The 19202-nt window shown below is 44.9% G+C and overlaps 1 protein-coding gene and 1 long non-coding RNA gene across 2 annotated transcripts; both read right to left on the reverse strand.

Moving 5' to 3' along the window:
* Positions 1-756: 756 nt before the first annotated feature.
* Positions 757-15184, reverse strand: LOC138958228 (baculoviral IAP repeat-containing protein 5-like). Its single transcript, XM_070329332.1, has 4 exons — positions 15014-15184; positions 11027-11136; positions 9100-9217; positions 757-8238 (listed from the first exon to the last, which is right to left on the reverse strand). Exons 1-4 carry the CDS (start codon positions 15122-15124, stop codon positions 8152-8154), a joined length of 426 nt encoding a protein of 141 aa, XP_070185433.1. The 5' UTR covers positions 15125-15184; the 3' UTR covers positions 757-8151.
* Positions 15185-15730: 546 nt separating this feature from the next.
* Positions 15731-19122, reverse strand: LOC138958230 (uncharacterized). Its single transcript, XR_011453344.1, has 2 exons — positions 18136-19122; positions 15731-17837 (listed from the first exon to the last, which is right to left on the reverse strand). It is a non-coding gene; the product is annotated as an uncharacterized lncRNA (long non-coding RNA).
* Positions 19123-19202: the final 80 nt, after the last annotated feature.

Here is a 19202-nt window from a genome sequence, read left to right on the forward strand (position 1 = left end):
AAAGAGAGAGAGAGACTAAGAAAGAGAGAGAGAGAGACTAAGAAAGAGAGAGAGAGAGAGACTAAGAAAGAGAGAGAGAGAGACTAAGAAAGAGAGAGAGAGAGACTAAGAAAGAGAGAGAGATACTAAGAAAGAGAGAGAGAGAGAGAGACTAAGAAAGAGAGAGAGAGACAGAGAGAGAGAGACAGAGAGAGAGACTAAGAGAGAGAGACAGAGAGAGAGAGAGAGAGACAGAGAGAGAGAGACAGAGACAGACAGTCAGATAGACAGACAGTCAGATAGACGGATAGACAGATAGACGGATAGACAGACAGACAGACAGAGGAACTGACAACAGACATACAGACAGAGAGATACGGACAGACAGACAGAGAGACAGACAGTCTCTTGGAGACAAACAGGCTGACAGACACTGTTCTGCCGCTTTTGGTAATTATGGGTGTAGCAGAACCCACGCCGTCGGCAGAGGGATAGTTACAATCACTACTACTCTTTAAAAGTATGGGTTTGTGTGAACCCGCGCCATCGGTAGTGTGTATGTAAATTATCATAATCAATTAATTTTAATGTTTTGTCATGTACACACTAAAAATTTGCAGACAGAGAGCAAATTAGGTGTGTGAGAGATACTTAAAATTTCAAAACGATACCTTTAATGGTTCCAGAGTTACAATGATTTTAGTGTGTCTCTGGGTACAGGTGAACCCAGGAAGCACGGCAAAGGTTAAGTAAAGGCACAGGCATGAACATCTGACACAGTGTCTGCATTGTTTATTTGTTTGTTCATCAGAAATCTAATATCAATTCACAGTTTTGATACACATGGATTTACATTAAAAGCAATCATATTTAGAAATTAACACGAGTTTCTTGAGTATGAACTTTGATGCTCAACGGGTCACAACCGTGTACACCCCATATACCACTGAAGTTTATCCCCGAGTACGCTAGTACAAGGGTCCAGCAGACTTTAATTGTGTGTCTGTGTGTGTGTCTCGACTTAACAGCTTATTGCTGGGAAACTACTGGGCGCAGTTCGTTCAAAAGTTGATACACTAACTTGATAATAGGTCCAATTGATCGTATTAAAACTTCATAATGTTACCTGGGACCTAAATGCGAAATAAACCACAAAAAAATGACTTGGCGGTGGGAGGAATTCGCGGTGCAACAGCCAGCCAGGCAGTCTGATAGAACGGTGCAAGGTCTCGGCAAACCAAGACTATGCCATACTCGTAGCAAAGCCGCCGAATGGTACCGTAAACCAAGAATAGTGACGTAAGAAAATAGAATGTCGTCTTTTGATTTGGAACGTGACGTGTTTTAGAATGGAGATGTGGTAGTGTGTGTGTGTGTGTGTGTGTGTGTGTGTGAGAGAGAGAGGGAGAGAGAGAAGGAGTGAGGGAGAGAGAGAGTGTGTGTGTGTGTGAATGTCTGAAGAGTACTCGGGTCCAGCGCGAGCGTTTTTTATACTTAAACGGCATCAAAGTAGAGGCATTCTCTTTGAACACAAAGGTACAACAAGAAAAAAAGGAAAAAAACATAAATTCCCACCAGAGATACTTTGAAATTTGTCTTCTTCTACACTGCACACAAAGTCACACTTTCAAATGCAAGAGCCATAAATATGGTCGGTCTGAAACATCTTCTGCAAGCGGTTTAGTTTGCTCAAATATGCTGAGACCTAAAGCACACAATACAAAATTTTATAAGTAAATTTTAATTTAATTAATATACTTACCCAACTCACATATAGCAATTAACTCTAGTTCAGTGCTGGTTACGCTGTACGCGTCCCCTTGGTAACAAGGGAGACCACTCTAAAAAAGAGAGTGACCAATCCCATAAGGCCAGACCAACTACCGGTCCGACTTCCGTATGCGTGCGCATACGCCGCCATTTGTATCATTCCATCGAAGCCCAACTCACTCCCTTTTTTAGTCCCAAATACCACCACAGCGGGGAGGCGGGAGGGATTAAACGATGTGAGTTGGGTAAGTATATTAATTAAATTAAAATTTACTTATAAAATTTTGTATTAAATTACATACACTATACCCAACTCACATATAGCAGATTGCTACTATAGGTGGTGGGTACTTACCAAAATTCAACCACGCAGGACTTGCCCCGCGGCTACCATCGCTGGTAGCGCAGAGCTGCCATCCTGCCTCAGTGAAGCGACGTCCCTGAGGTAAAAGTTTATAAAAACATCCTCTGATCTCCAGTATGCTGATTCTAGCACTTCAGCCAGACGACCAGACTTGAGGACGGCCAAAGAGGCCGCCCAGGCTCTTGACTCATGAGTTCTTGCAGAGGTGAGAGGCAAGACAGCCCTAGACTCTCCTGACTGAGCCTCCCACCAGGCATAAGCCTGCTTGATCAGTGTAGATACCCACTTGGTCAACGTGACCTTCGCAATATCCTTATCCCTAGCTGTGTTTAAGGAAATAAAGAGCAGCTTTTGGGTTTCTGAGCGAATATGCCGAGTTCGTGACAGGTAGAGGCTGAGCGACCGGACGGGACAATTAGCTAGATCTGGATCTCCAGGAGCTAAAACCGTGCTTAACGGCAAGATATGCAAAACAGGCGAAACATGACCGGGCTTCTGATTCTTAGCGAGGAAGCCGGGCATAAATTTGAGAGACAACGAACCATCCTTTTCAAAGGAAATGTCTTTCCCTAGACCGGACAAAGCATGAATTTCGCTACCTCTCCTTGAAGTAGCAAGCAAAGTTAAAAACACGGCCTTGCGAGTCAAATTAAGCAAAGTAGCCGAACGGATGGGCTCAAACTCCCCCGAGGCTAAGAAACGTAAAACCAAAAATAAATCCCAGGCAGGGAGGTGCGATTTAACCCGAGCGGCTGTAAGGGAAGCGCCCTTCAGAACACTAGAGATCACCCCGCCAAGTGAGATCTTACGCCCCAACTGTAAAAGAGTTGAGGATATCGCCGACCTCCTTACTCTAAGGGAAGAGGGAGAACCTCCCTGCTCTGCCAACCACGCAAGGTGGTTGGCTACCTGCATGGACCTTGGTGCAAGGGGATTAACCCCGTTAAGCGCGCACCACCTAGCCCAAGCTGCCCAGTGCGAAGAGTATACCGAAGTTGTAGACTCTCTATGGGCGTGGCGGACGAACTTTACAGTAGACGCAGAGGCCCCCGCCTTAAGCAGAGCGCTTCGGATAGAATCCAGGCGTGAAGGCTCAAGAGCCGCGGATTTTCGTGGGGGATGCCTGACCGAGGCTGCACGAGGTCCCCCTTTTTCACGGCGAGAGGGATCGGAGGCCGAACTGCTAGACGCAGTAGGTCGGGAAACCAGTGCTGGCTTGGCCAAAACGGAGCGACCAGAACCAGCGCTGGCTTCTCTAAGTCTACTTTTCTGAGGACCTTTCCGAGGAGGCAAAACGGAGGGAACGCATACGCTGTCAGGTTTGCCCAACTGATTTCCAAGGCATTCACCCTCCAGGCCAGAGGATCTGGGAAGGGGGAGACAAAGAGAGGGAGCCTTGCTGAAAACCTCGTTGCGAAAAGATCGATCACCGGCTTGTCTATCTGCAACCAGAGACGATCCAGGGATTGGTGTGAGAGGGTCCACTCCGAGTGAACCACCTTGTCCCCCCTGCTCAAACTGTCCGCCAGGACGTTCAGACTTCCCTTCAGGTAAACAGCTGAAAGAAGGATGCCATGAGAGTTGCACCACGTCAGAATGAGGCAGGCTTTGTCTGACAGACTGGGAGACCGTGTCCCCCCCTGCTTGTTCACATACGACGCCACCGTCGTGTTGTCTGTGTGAATCCTGACATGTCTGCCCTCCAGCAAGGGCCTGAACGCCCGCAGAGCCAGAGAGACTGCCTCCAACTCCAGCAGATTGATGTGAAGGGAGCTTAGTGTTGAGTCCCACACCCCCGACACCATCTGCCCGTCTAGATGAGCCCCCCACCCTGACAGAGAAGCATCCGTAAAGAGCTCCTTCTCTGGCTGAGGGCACACAATGGGAACTCCCTGAAAGAGCACCGGGAGCAGCCACGCGCGAGTGGTCTCCAGAAACCACACCCCAAGAGGGATCTGAACGTTCCAATCCTGGACTGACTGGTCCCACCTTGACTGCAGAGCGACCTGAAACGGCCGTTTGTTCACTCTGCCCAGCGGGATAAGAGTTGCCATAGACTCCATTTGCCCCAGCACCGACGTAAGAACCCGAGCACTGGCCTGATTCTCTCCGTCGAGAGAGCGTATCAGTGCCTGGAGTTTGTCCACTCGTCTCTGAGACGGGCGAACTGACCAGGCCCGCGTATCGAACTCCATGCCCAGATACACAAAACTTTGGGATGGAACCAGTTCCGATTTTGTGCGATTGATCGAGAATCCCAGCTGCGAAGCTTGACTCAGAACCGTCTGAGTATGCAGATCGCAGAGATCCTTTTGCTGGTGCAGGATTAACCAGTCGTCCAGATAGGCTCTTAACCGGACCCCGTCCTTCCTTACAAGAGCGCACAGCTGCCGCACAACCATCGTGAACACCCAAGGGGCTAGCGACAGGCCAAACGGCAGAGCTCTGAACTGATACACTTTGTCCCCCCAGGGGAAGCGTAGCCACTTCCTGTCCGAAACGTGAATGAGGATGTGGAAGTACGCGTCTGTTAAGTCTACAGACGTCGCCCAGTCCCCCGGACGCAACGCCTCCCGAACAGAGGTAGCCGTCTCCATGGTGAACCGTATTGTTCGTAAGAACTTGTTCAGAGAGGAAAGATCCAAGACCGGCCTCCAAGCCCCCGAGGCTTTTGGTACTACGAACAGCCGCCCGTAATACCCCGGAGACCGCAGATCTATGACCTCCTCTATTGCTCCCTTGAGCAACAGAGCAGTCACTTCCTTTTGAACAGCATCTCGTGCTTCTAGATCCTTTGGCGCCCTGCAGGGCGGGATTATCCTGACCAGAGGAGCCTTCTCCTCTGACCAGAGCAGCCGGAACCCCGAACGCACGATCCCAGTAACCCACTTGCTGTCCACTAATTGTAGCCAGGAAGTGAGGGCCCTGGACGGGCCGCCCGCTACAACAAGCGCGGGGGCTACCGGGACGTGCTGTTCGGGGAAGTTTCATTGGGGGTGAGGCTTGCGCCCCGACCCCCTAGAGCCTCCAAAAGACTGCCCCCTCTTCTGATAGGGCGCTCCACGGCCCCTACCCCTAGAGGCAAAGGACTGTTTATGCGCCTTGCCACCCCCAGAAGAGGAAGCCTGAGGCTTGCTGGCAGCCTGAGTCTGCGTGCTGGACTTGCTCTGCGGCTTCTGGAACCCGTGCTGCGCGATGCGCGCAATCGCAATGTCTCTCGCATCCTGGGTCTCTTTCCGGAGAGCGTCAAGAGAAGATTGACCCAGCAGAGCACCCTCCGAAAAAGGCGAGACCTTCAGACCCTCTATGGTAGCCTTGTCCGAGATCTTAGAACCCGCCAAAAAGGCTGACCTCCTAGACAACACCGCATGGGTGTAAAGCCTTGCCGACAAAGCCATCTGCTCTCTCGTCACTTTAGCCAAAGTAGACAGGAGAGTAGTAGCCACAGCAGGAGAAGCGTCGAACCGAAACTCAAAAGGATCGAGCGAGGACGCAATAGATCGAGAGAGCGACCTCTGTAACGACTCAGAGACAGAGGACAACTCTAGAAGAGACCTACCGGTCTCCTCTATGGCCAACAGAGAACTTTCAGTGCAAGGGACAGGCTTGTCCTTCCTGTAAGCATCCTCTCTTAGACTGGCCAGTTCCGGTGAAACCGGAAGTGCACAAGATGGCAAAGCAAAGGATTCGATCAAGTTGACCGGAAACGGATTCAACCTAAAGCTGTGCGAAGAGGAAGCAGGACGATCCCCCTCTTTCACAACCCAAGGCAACACTTCCTCCGGAACCTCACCATGCTGAGCTAGCAGAGGGACCGGAGCATGCCGTTTACCCTTCAGGGTAGATGCCATCTCAACAGCAATAGTCGGCGATTCCCGAAAGCGGAAGTGAGGCTTCTGCTCCCTCGCACCCCGGAAATCGTCCAGTGCCGAAAGGGGTGGGGCAAGATTCATCTTACTTTCCACCACCCCTTCCGGGAAGAACTTAAACGCCGCTTCCGCTGCCAGTGCCACCATGGCTGGGAGCTTGAAGGGCAAGTTCAGTTGGGTGTCCCCCGGAACGGAAGGAGCACCCTCGTCAGTATCCCCGTCCTGCTCTTGAAAGCAGTCCGGAAACCGACCCTCGGACACACCGTGTTCCGACCAAGGATCGTCACCGACAACTTCCTGCCCCCTGGGCGGAAGAGGACTCAGCACCTCGCCGGCACTCTCTATGAGTTGCGGACCGAGAGCCTTACCCTTTCGCTGATCAGGGCCCAGACCCGCAACCGACCCCCTGTCACAGCAGGAGGGGCCAGCCGCGGTATCTGAGCTTTCGCGGTGCAACTTTCGTTGGCCCGCTACTCGCTCCTGACCACGCACACCGCTTTCGCCAGAGAACCCAGCTACTCGCGGTGTCAACATACCTTTGTCAAGTGCGGGCACGTTCAGCAAAGACACCCAGCGTGAGCCACCATCCTGCGGAGCATGAACATCTGCCTGAGTCACAGTAGCAGACGGCCGGGCGGAAGTAGAGGAGGAAGTCAAAGGAGACGACCCGATCCTGGCAAGAGAACAAACATCCGAAACACCGGACGGGAGGGAACGAAGTTCCTCCCTAGTAGAGGAAAGCTCCGACGCTAATGTCGAAACTTGCGCACTAAGTGTCAACAACAGAGAAGCTACCTCCGCATTAGCTAAACCTGGGCAAGGTGTGGAATCCGAAACACCGGAGGCCAAGCCAGAAACATTAACTTTATCTAAGGCAACTTTAGACAGAGGAGGGCTAACATGCTTGTCAGCCAAAACCGGTGACTTAGCGGAAGACGAATCAGAAGTCAAAGACGCGTCAAGTCCAGCGCTCTTACTAGACTTACGCGAAGATTTCCTAGAAGGAGTCGCATCAGCCGAGACCTGTCTCGAACTAGGCTTCTTCAACGCACTATCTTTGAGTGCCGCTTCCGCCATTACAACAACAAACTCACAAAAATTTTCAGTCAAAAAATTTATAAGTTCGAAAGCAGCGACAAACGTCGCTAAAGTTGCGATAAATCAGAAAGATCTCACCCCACACAGCGTAGGAACAGGTGTAAAGCTTCAGGCGGTACCAAGGGGTGCATCCGAAGTCCTAAGACCAAGGTGTAAAGCTGACAACAGCAGGAGCGTACATAAAACGCGACCAGACCCTTGGATCGCTGAGAGTGGAATGATACAAATGGCGGCGTATGCGCACGCATACGGAAGTCGGACCGGTAGTTGGTCTGGCCTTATGGGATTGGTCACTCTCTTTTTTAGAGTGGTCTCCCTTGTTACCAAGGGGACGCGTACAGCGTAACCAGCACTGAACTAGAGTTAATTGCTATATGTGAGTTGGGTATAGTGTATGTAATTTAATAGCACCTTTCATAAGAGTACAGCCTATGTACTGGCCACGTGTCCTTTCATGGCACGGACATGGTAACAGAACAACTAAAGATGTTACTCATCGAAGTTTAATCATACAGCAGGGCTTGAAAGACGAAAAAGGGAGACAATTTGGTGTGACCACTAACAAAAAAGTGAAACAAAGCAGAGTTGGAGGCTCCTTGAAATTTAAAAAAAAAGAAAGAAAGAACCAAATCTACAGGCTGATGTGCATGAAAAAGTTACCAACCAGGTGGGAGCTAACTTCTGGGTTGTATTGGCTAAAATCACAAACAAACCTCATTTTCAACCAATCCGACGCCACAGCTGGCTCCCATCAGGTTAGTAACTTTCTCGTGCACATTAGACACGATGCATCCTCTGCATAACTTTTGAGTGACACGGGTACAGTCTTCAGGTATTTTAGGAGGCATAAAGCCGGCTTTCATCGGAGAAACCCTTAACAAGGAGAAGGATTTAAGCCCTGATGCAGGTGTCCTCTCATCAAAGGAACCTTAAGTTAGAGTTATACTACAGGCACCACCGTACATTCATGTCAAAGAAAAGGGCATAGATTTCCCCCACTGCCTTGTTGCCTGCAGATAGTCTGCATATTTACATTTTGGGGCGAGTTTTGTTCAAACTGCCTTGTATTGTCTAGGATTGTAAGAAGGTCTCCATTTCTGAACGTACAGCTTGACTTTGTTCCCTCAGCTCCTTGGCCTTTGCGTCAAACAGCTTATTCTGCAAATGAAAAGAACAATGTTGGAGTCTGCAGTACAGTGAAACTCAAATTTTAAGACCCCCACAAAATCAGGTCTTTTTCTTCTTCTTCTTCTTCTGCGTTCGTGGGCTGAAACTCCCACGTACACTCGTGTTTTTTGCACGAGTGGAATTTTACGTGTATGACCGTTTTTTACCCCGCCATTTAAGCAGCCATACGCCGTTTTCGGAGGAAGCATGCTGGGTATTTTCGTGTTTCTATAACCCACCGAACTCTGACATGGATTACAGGATCTTTTTCGTGCGCACTTGGTCTTGTGCTTGCGTGTACACACGGGGGTGTTCGGACACCGAGGAGAGTCTGCACACAAAGTTGACTCTGAGAAATAAATCTCTCGCCGAACGTGGGGACGAACTCACGCTGACAGCGGCCAACTGGATACAAATCTTTAAAAAGAGGCAGTGGTAAAATGGAGGTAAATTTACAAAGGGTATAAAAAGAACATCTGAAAAAGTCAGGTCTTATAACAGAGGCAGTCGTAAATTGGGGTGGGGTCTTAAAAGGGGGGTTCCACTGTATAATGTTGTAAAATTAAAAAGTGAGAGGATACGAACTACCGCCAAAAAGCAAACCACCATGGCATTTTGGCAGCTAGCTCTGCTGCACTTTGTGACAAAGTTTTATCCTTCAAACATGTGAGCACTATTTTCCTGTATGAATTCATTTTCAGCTCTGATGGAAGTTTTTAGCAGCGTTCGTTTTAGGAGTTTCAGGGATTTTTTTCTCTCTTAATTTTAAATCAGTCTAATCTGTGTCTGGTACCTAGAGGTTATGAACAGAAAATCTGAAAAAGTAAGGCCTTAAAAAAGAGGAAGTCTCACTATTTTGCAGGTCTGTCTTTTGATCTCCAGTTTGAGCAGCTCCTGTACTGACAGTTCCTCCACAGGCACACCAAACTTGAGGAACGGACACTGTGCCGAGTGCTTCTTGTGCTCTGACCTGCAACACAGTGGGATTTCACTTTACACAATACACAATCTTCACCAAACTTGAGGAACGGACATTGTGCCGTGTGCTTCTTGTGCTCTGACCTGCAACACAGTGGGATTTCACTTTACACAATACACAATCTTCACCAAACTTGAGGAACGGACATTGTGCCGAGTGCTTCTTGTGCTCTGACCTGCAACACAGTGGGATTTCACTAAACACAATCTTTAATTGCCCAAGGTTGGGAATTTGTCTTGACACTGCGGTTAAGAAACATTCACTCCAACCAGACACACCCAACAAACGCATCTATAGAAACTGATCAACCACATCAATTCAATTTAAATACGACACTGGACAGCAATTAAAAATATGTTACTTGCACTAAAACAACCAACATACACCCTAAAGCTTCTTGACCTCATGTCAGATACACACACACAGCAAATGCAAACTCTCGCACAGGCGGACTTGAACAAATTCAAACACTTGTACCTTAAAGTGTAATTCACCAGCCTACATGGGCAAGAACAAATACAGGACATAATAAGAAACGAGAATGAGAAACTAAAAAATTGTTGGTAAACTGAGAGGTAATCACAAATTTTGTTAAAAGTTCTTATTTTTGTCTTGTTGGTTGCTTGGTACTGGCACAAGAAATGACCAGTCGACCGTGAGTCAATGATCTAACGATATTTCTGAATTGGTCTTGTGATCTGTTGCAAGAATTCCTGATATTTTAACTGAACGTGAAACTCATCAAAGTCTTCAAGTCCATTAGTTTTGATCCACACATCAAAAATAAATTCAGCGCAAAACTAATCTTTCTCAAGCACAAACAGCTAGACAAGAACAGACAAGTGTTTCTTTAAGGTGAGACATGCTTGCGGAGCTAGGAAGCGAGAGTGTATATGAAATGGTTTGATGGCTAGCTACGCAAGAATTGATTTAAACACCATTGGTTGATACCGAAAACGTTATCTGCACTGGTCGGTACACAGCCATGGACAGCCAATTGGATTTGCAGCTTCGCAGCCGCCATTTTTTCTCCGGTAGTGAGTGTGTTCAAGACATGCTAGCCTTCCCTTGCCAAATCCTAGCCTTTCTCGCAGCAAGAATTGCCCAAGAAACGGTACTTGCTCGCCCCATACGCCAATTCTCGCGTTAAAGAAACGGGTGTCTGATCACGATGTAAGCTCTCCTGATGACTCACTGTCAGTGTCACTCGCTCAGGAACCCCCTTTTTAAGACCCCCCCCCCCCTCCCCCCCCCAATTTAAGATTTCCTCCCTTTTAAGACCCTGTTTTCTTATACTTTCTGTTGATAACCTGTGTAAATTGACCCCCATCTTAAGACTCCCTCCTTATTAAGACCTGGTTTTGTCAGATTTGTGGAGGTCTTAAAAGGGGGGGGGGGTTCCACTGTACTACCAGCAAGATCTAGATGTGGCACTTTTTAGCACGTGTACCGGGTAACGTCATCAAATCTAGTGTTTACGTCACACGTTTGCCAAGATCTGCAGTCTTGGTGGGAGCAAAACAACGTATGATTTGGAACATTGGAGAAAAAAAAGTGAGTCACGGGTGACGCAAGATCTACACGTACGCGTACAGGTCTTTGCTACACGTTGGATCATCTAGAATACTGTAGTGTCTCACCAAGGGTCATCTAGAATACTGTAGTGTCTCACCAAGGGTCATCTAGAATACTGTAGTGTCTCACCAAGGGTCATCTAGAATACTGTAGTGTCTCACCAAGGGTCATCTAGAATACTGTAATGTCTCACCAAGGGTCATCTAGAATACTGTAGTGTCTCACCAAGGGTCATCTTCTGGTTCCCATCCGTCGAGCTCCTTGTAACAAGCAAAGCAGCGGGTGGCATCAGGGGACTGGTCACTGGGGATGTGGTAAAACCCTGCATCAGCCAGCTACAGTACAACAAAAGACATGTACATTATTTTGAAAATAAGTTAAATCTTGTTTACCATTTACCATTACCCACCAGGGTTTCATTGTTCTGTCAGAAAATCAACTCACTCTGTCACAACACATGTGAATTGTGAACGTGACGACAAGTGCACACCCCCTGTGAAAAAAATACAGTGTAAATTCATGATCCAATGATTCATAAAGTAACTTTAAAAAAAATCTGACACCAAGCATGTTTGGCAGACACAAATTTACATTATCTAGTTTTAGTACTGCAAGTTGTAACAAGTTTAAAAAAAACTAAATTACTCAATTTCCTGGCTTTGGCATTGGCAGCCCGAGGTCCAACAGGCCAGAATACCCATTTCAGTGACCGACAGGTCTTAAGTTACCTAGTCTGGTGGATGCAGTGGCCAAGGCATTCCGCTTGATTAAACAAGCCAACAGCAGACTGCATACCTCGCCTTGGTGTGTGTGCCTTTCTTGTGAACCTCTGTAAAGTCCCGTTATGTGTGTGTGTGTGTGTGTGTATGCGTGTGGTATTCACCTTTTTTCTGACGGTTATTTGGAAGCATTATTAGTTGCAATAATTTATTCCCACTAGCAATAAATCCTCTGAATGCAGATTACACGCACACACATGACACACACGCACACGCCGTAGCATGCGCGCGCGCATTTGTACACTTGTGCAATACAACTGAGCACATGGTGAAAGTTATGCAGTGCCATGCACTAACGCAACCGGTCAACCCAACTTCGTGTTGTAGACTGGAGAGTAGAAATACCCTCTCTCTTGGTGCAGAACCTGAGTGGAAACTCGCACCAACAATCGGATGCCAAGAACTTGAGGGACCATCTACAGAGTTAAATGTGTCACTGCTTTCTGTACATGCATGTTTGAATGTTTCACCCAAGACATTGGCGCCACTATGTAGCTCTGTGTCTTGGTTTTACAGTTCCCAAGGTATCAAGGTCGGTACCGTTTTCAAGACGAGTAGGTCAGTCTAGCCGGCTTTTGGAACAGTGGAACCCTTGTTACACAAACCGACTGCATTCTCTGAAGAAAATATATTGACCATTGTCTTTGCCATAATAAGCCAAATGTAAAGCCTGTGAATCTAACAAGTTGAAACTGACTTGTTAGACACCCTTATTTTGAACAAAAGATATAGTTTGCGGTTGTTGATTACGCATGTGACCGTTGGCTTCAGGTCAAGTTGACCAGTAAATCCAGATACATAACGGCAATGTGAGCGTGCATTTCGCTCCCCGAGCCCACATGTTTGGTTTTGTCTAAGACTAACTAGGTTACCAAAATTTGCGGGAAGAGGAGAAATTTGGTGGGAAAACTTGCATTTAGTCAGTCAAGGCATGGTCTCGCGTCGTGTCCGGAGGAAAACAGCTTTGTGACTAATAAATGTTTAATTAAATAGCAGAGCATCATTATTGCTGGATGTTGATGAATATGATATCTGTGACAGACAGGGATTACGACATTTGCTGCAGAGTCGCCTGAAGAATGGTGTTTTAGTGTGTGAAAAAGCGAAGAAAGTGTCTTTCATGAGTCATGAGTGCCTGGTTCCAACGTGCATGACTGTGATACGCGGTGTTCTACCGGAAACATCAAGCAACGCGTATACAATTATTTTCTCTGGAAAAATCTGCCATAAATTCAAGACATTGGTACCTAACTCACGATCGTTTTCATCCACCAAATAACTTCAGCTTCCCTTTTCAGCCCAAGAAGAAAACTTTTTTTTCGGTTGAATATGTTTCACTTTAAAAAAAAAAAGTAATAAATACCAAACTAACATTTGTAAAGTGCAGACTATCTTTGAAACGATTTATTACTTACAGAACGATTATTGAAAGTGTTTCACTCTCTGGCAGATTAGACAGTGGTGTCATGTAGCATCCATGGCGGCTGCAATAGCGCGGAGTGACCGGAACTTTGGGGTCAGGCAACATCTGGTAAACGTTATGTGGCGAGTGTGTGTTGCCGAAAAGGAATGAGCGGTGCGGGGACATTATCTTTCTCGTGTCTTTAGCTCCGCCCAGTCCACCACGACTGACAGCCGTTTGATTTTGAATTCAAATTTGGCGAGTGAATTTTTTTTATGAAAGTACGTTATCCAGGGGTTATTATAAACACTTTTTGGAGTGCATGTGTGGTGTACACCTTCAAATGTTTGCTTGACAAAAATGGTGCTTTTGAGTTTGGTATAGACAGAGTATTTTTGAAAATAATATTTCAAGTGAGAGCTCGTTTCCTGAAAAGGGCTGGACATTAGACTGAAGTGCCACGCGCCGCTCTGCTTTTATACCCGACCCTCGGCCTTTAAAAGAATAAAACACAAGCACCCTTGTTGTAAAAACATGCACAAATGACAAATACAGGGGTGTCGTTTGGGTCGGCCCTTCGGCCAATCGCCGATTTCTTTTTACTTTGGCCGAAACTTTTATGTCCCTATCGGCCAAATGTCCGAAGAGTATTCGCCTGAATCGGCCAAAGTTTGTCCAGTTTTTTGTATTGTTCAGGCTTTGATTGCTAAAACTGCTGCCGATGTACTTAGTCAACTGACTGACGTTTATTTCCTTCGCGAATACTAAAAACGAAACATCGATGATTTGAACGGAAGCCATTGACAAAAATTATAGATGCCAGAGTGGTTTCCCTTGGAAAACGGAAACCACACTCTCAGCGTTTGCGTACGCCAGTTCGCGATAGTTTATCAGTCAGTCAGTGCTTTCGATTTGGATTTGAACATCATGTCGCAACCAAAACATAAAAAAACTAAATTGGCCAAGGTTTGATACCCTTCGCCAGGGTAAGTGATTCCCGACAAAATGACAGGAACACCGCGAATATGGACAAAGTCAGTGTGAGTGGTAGTAGTGTTGTCGAGTCAATCGAAGCAGATGACATAGCAGACGATAGTCATTGCGAATCGAAATCTGCTGAGCCAGAGAATGAAAAGCGTCCTCCAAATCGTGGTTTCCAAGCAAAATGGCTCACCCTACACGGTCTTTTATTGGTGTTTTACCAGTCATGTTTCCCAAGGCTTGTCAAGATTTGCACAAGATTGGAAGAGTTTTACTTTCAAGAAATTAAAGTCAAAGGTTTGAAAATTTTTCAAAGAACTGGTGTCTGTTGTAGTTAAATCAGCACAGCTGATTGTTTCTGTTGCAGTATGCAACATATAATTCAGGGGCGGATTAGGGGGGGGGGGGGTGTTACGGACCTCACCTCCCACCCCCCACCTCCCCCAACAACAAAAAAAGATTCTGTTTGTGAATTGTTTTTCTTTTTGTTCTGTCTGTAAAGCTGGGGGATTCACAGTATGCGACAAGTCTTCCTTCTAACCACACTATATCATGATGTCGGGAGCAGATATCAGTGAAGATAGATTGCCATTATTTAATACTAACGATAAAACATTAATAGAAATAATGAGTGGCTGCTGACACCAGTTGATCATGTTTAAAATCAAGGATAAGCCACAATTGTTTATAAAATAGCTAATTTTCTTCAGCTTTAGGGGGGCTTAGCCCCCCAGACCCCCCAACAGGACCCTGGACCCCAGGTTGTAACGTTTTCTGACAGTTTCGGCCAAATGTCCTAACATGAAAATGTCTAGCAACACCCCTGAGATACACGTGTACACTGTGCACACGCAGACACGTACACACGAATCTCACATGGGAATAAATTGTGAGACAGGCTGAACGATTTTACCAACAACAACTATGGCGGCGACACCCAAGTCAGCAAGTCCTGCAGTGTACTGTAGTACACAACGATTCGAACGAAAACCAAGTGCAGACATTTGAGTGGCAACTGTTGCTGAGTGAGCGTGTTATTGTTAGTGTTACCTTTTCAGCATTGCAGTTTGCGTCTTCGAAAGGCCAGTCTTTAAAGGATTTCAAGCGCTCTTGTCTGAAATGCATACTGTAGTCGGAAACGTGTTCAAGATCTGCCATCATAACAAAGTAGAAGCTTGTAGATTTGAAATCAACTCCGAAACGCGGTACCGGTAGCGGAAGTTCAATTCATACGTAAGAGGAGTACTCTCCCTTGTTGTATGACCAGCAACCGGCTGAGCTGTCGGGGATACACAGAGTGGGCTGGGTCCTCGATGAAACTGCTATACCCGCACGAGTGACACTGAAGTAGTTTTTTTTGTTTTTTTGTTAAGGAAACAAGAGAGTTCTTGTGCAGCGTGCAGAGTAAAATATCATGGTAAAGTGCCAATTATTATTTAAAGAGCTTTTTGGAGTCTACCTGCACGACCTTTTATCTTATATAAAAACAAATTTCAATCAGTTTTCTGTGAAACATATAAATGAATGACAGGAGGTGAAAGTCTGAGAAAAATAACAGTTTGTCATCTGGTTTTAGACTTTTTTTTTTAATGATTATTTTGTGTGGTGGGAGTACATGACTAATTTATTGTTTTTATTTTGAGTGTTAATGTGTGCAAAAAAAAAGAAGTTTTATTCTGCAAAAAACACGAGTGTACGTGGGAGTTTCAGCCACGAACGCAGAAGAAGAAGAATACACACACACACACACACACACACACACACACATGTATTTTTTCTTTTATTCTGCACTCTGGCAAGAGAGAATATTCTTTGTTCTGTGCAAAAAGTAACAAATATGTAAAATAGCCGTATATACATAAACACTGAAAACAAACAATACCTGTAAGTACACTAAACACAAACAATAACCTCTGGAACATTTTTTTAACTTTCATTTCTGCAAATTGTACATGCGCTATATGCACACATGACCATGTGAATTTTTATCTAGCAATAGTGGCTGTACTGATTTAAGTACAGTATGAAACAGAACCTGAGTTTCCAATCAACACAATGTTGTTTTTTCACAAATATCTATTCTGGGTAGAAAAAAGTAAAAAAGTTGTGATCATTTCGCTAACTTAACAGCAACTTTTCCTTTATATCCAAGGAGGCCTAAACACATACAACAGATCTAGTCACTCCATCTATATATCTAAAAACCAGAACAGCAATATTATCAGCATCAGCGGTACTGTAATTGCAAGAGAGATCATAAGCCACTTTGAAATCGCAACAGCAAAGCAAGTACCAACAACAGAGATTCAAAGGCAAGCGATAACTATATATATACATAAACTGCATCACCAGCAAATGAAAATACAGTGGAACCCCCGTTTTTAGGACCCCCCCCCCCCCCCCCCCATTAATACTTCCCCCCTTTGAAGACCTTGATTTTTTTGTTCTTCTTCTTCTGCGTTCGTGGGCTGAAACTCCCACGTACACTCGTGTTTTTGCACGAGTGGAATTTTACAGGTATGACCGTTTTTACCCCGCCATTTAGGCAGCCATACGCCGCTTTCGGGGGAAGCATGCTGGGTATTTTCGTGTTTCTATAACCCACCGAACCCCGACATGAATTACAGGATTTTTTCCGTGCGCACTTGGTTTGTGCTTGCGTGTACACACGAAGGGGGATAAGCCACTAGCAGGTCTGCACATAAGTTGACCTGGGAGATCGGAAAAATCTCCACACTTAACCCACCAGGCGGCCACGGCCGGGATTCGAACCCTCGACCTTCCGATAAAGAGGCCGACGTCTTACCACCCCGCCACAGCGCCCGTCAGATTTTCTGTTCATAACCTCTGTAAATCTACCCCCATTTTAAGACTCCTTCCTTTTTAAGATCTGATTTTCTCAGATTTTTGGATGAAAAAAGGGGGTTCCGCTGTAGTTTAAACTCTTTGGTAAAGAAGTAAAAAATATAAGAAAACTAATAATTTTTTTCACTCAGAAATGGGCAGCTGCAGTCCATGCACAAATATGTAGTTCTTCACAAAGGCAACCAAAAATGATTCTTACTGTCACAAATAAAAATGTTGAAGACAAAGAAAATGTACTGTATGATTTTGTTACACCCCTTTAGCAAAAAAAAAAGAAAACAAGTCGCGTAAGGCGAAAATACAACATTTAGTCAAGCTGTCGAATGAAACTAAACGCACTGCAATTTTCACCAAGACCTCGTGGCGTCGTCAGTCCACCGCTCGTGGCAATGGCAGTGAAACCGACAAGCCAGAAAAGCGCGGTAGTAGTTGCGCTGAGCAGGATAGCACGCTTTTCTGTATCTTTATTCTTTTTAACTTTCTGAGCTTGTTTTTAATCCAAACATATATCTATATGGTTTTGGAATCAGGAACCGACAAGGAATAAGATGAAATTGTTTTTAAATCGTTTTCAGAAATTTAATATTAAATTTTCATATTTTTAATTTTCAGAGCTTGTTTTTTATCCGAATATAACATATTTATATGTTATTGAAATCAGAAAATTATGAAAAAAAAAGATGAAATTGTTTTTGGATGGTTTTATGAAAAAATAATTTTAATTACAATTTTTAGATTTTTAATGACCAAATTCATCAATTAATTTTTAAGCCTCAAAGCTGAAATGCAATACCAAAGTCCGGCCTTTGTCGAAGATTGCTTGGTCAAAATTTCAATCAATTTCATTGAAAAATGAGGGTGCCGCCTCAACTTTTACAAAAAGCCGGATATGACGTCATCAAAGACATAATTATGTCAAAAAAATGAGAGAAAAAAACCGTCTGAGGATATAATTCCCAGGAATTCTTATGTAAAGTTTCATGAAGATCGGTCCAGTAGTTTACTCTGACTAAGGCCTAAAAAAAAAATAGGTGTGGTTACGGTAACCCAACCTACCCTATTTTTAGGGGCCGACCCTATAACTTTTTATTACATTTGTCAACAACAAAAGACAAAAAAACAAAAACGAGTGCAGAAAACGCAATGAAAGCGAAATCGCCCGAGTCGCACGCTTATTTTCCTGTCAAGTAGGTTTAATTTGTACACATTAGAAAAAAAAGTTAAAAAAAAAAAGTGATTGCCAACCTTCCTACCCTATTTTTTTGTGGCTATGTTACCGTAACCACACCTATTTTTTTTTGTTTTGCCTAAATGTAAAAAGAAGAGAAAAAAAACTCAACGTCTAAGCTTGAAAAAAGTAACATAACATGATAGAAACAAAAACAACACCAGGTCGTGTCTCATTTCCCAGTTTTTAAAACAATTTTAGCAAAATAGCAACACTCAACCCAATAATATCAGATCAGGGCTAGCAGACATTTCTGTGTCTTACAATGTCAAGTTGTCATTTTCTGCTTCTTTAAAACTATAAAGCCAATAAACAAAAGGGTTGATATGGCCTACAAGCGTTTATTGAAAAATGTACATGTAACATTTCTTGCTAATTACATGGTCCAACCGACTCTAGCCTTGTAAATCAATCACAAATTATGCTCTGGTACATGTAAACAAAATCCAATATAGAAAGTAAATTCGATACAGTTGTCATCCTCAGACCATTTTCAATTACTGTGGAACTCATTTTCAGACCATGCACCTCTGTTTCAGACCTTTTCAGACCATAACCTCTGTAAATTTACCTCCATTTTAAGACACAATCATTTCTAAGACCTATTTTTCTCAGATGTTTTTATGTCTTAAAATGGGTGTGCCACCGGGCTAGTGGTCATGATTGCTTAAACGCCCAGTCAACCAGCCATACACAGAAAGTGTCACTCATGAATGAACATCCACACTCTACTGCTCTGCAGCGATCTCATCAAATGAAAAGCTGCTAATTAACACATCTTTTTTTGATGTGTGACCCTATAATTCCCCCTCAAAAGTATAAGCGATTTAAATTTTTGTGCCTTGATTTGGGCAGACCGGTTTGCAAGGTGATTGCAGATTCGGGCTGTGGGACCTGACATTACATTTGCTTCTGTTGATCACTGTAAAAACTGCCAGCCAGTTAAATTTTAATCATGTCCCCTAGCTATAACACCTCATTCCCTCCCCTCGCTATAACACCTCATTCCCTCCCCTCGCTATAACACCTCATTCCCTCCCCTCGCTATAACACCTCATTCCCTCCCCTCGCTATAACACCTCATTCCCTCCCCTCCACACAACACACATACAGCACAACTGTATGTAACTACAAACACACTCTTTT

Source organism: Littorina saxatilis, linkage group LG2 (genome assembly GCF_037325665.1).
Source record: "Littorina saxatilis isolate snail1 linkage group LG2, US_GU_Lsax_2.0, whole genome shotgun sequence".
Classification (NCBI taxonomy): Eukaryota; Metazoa; Mollusca; class Gastropoda; order Littorinimorpha; family Littorinidae; genus Littorina; species Littorina saxatilis.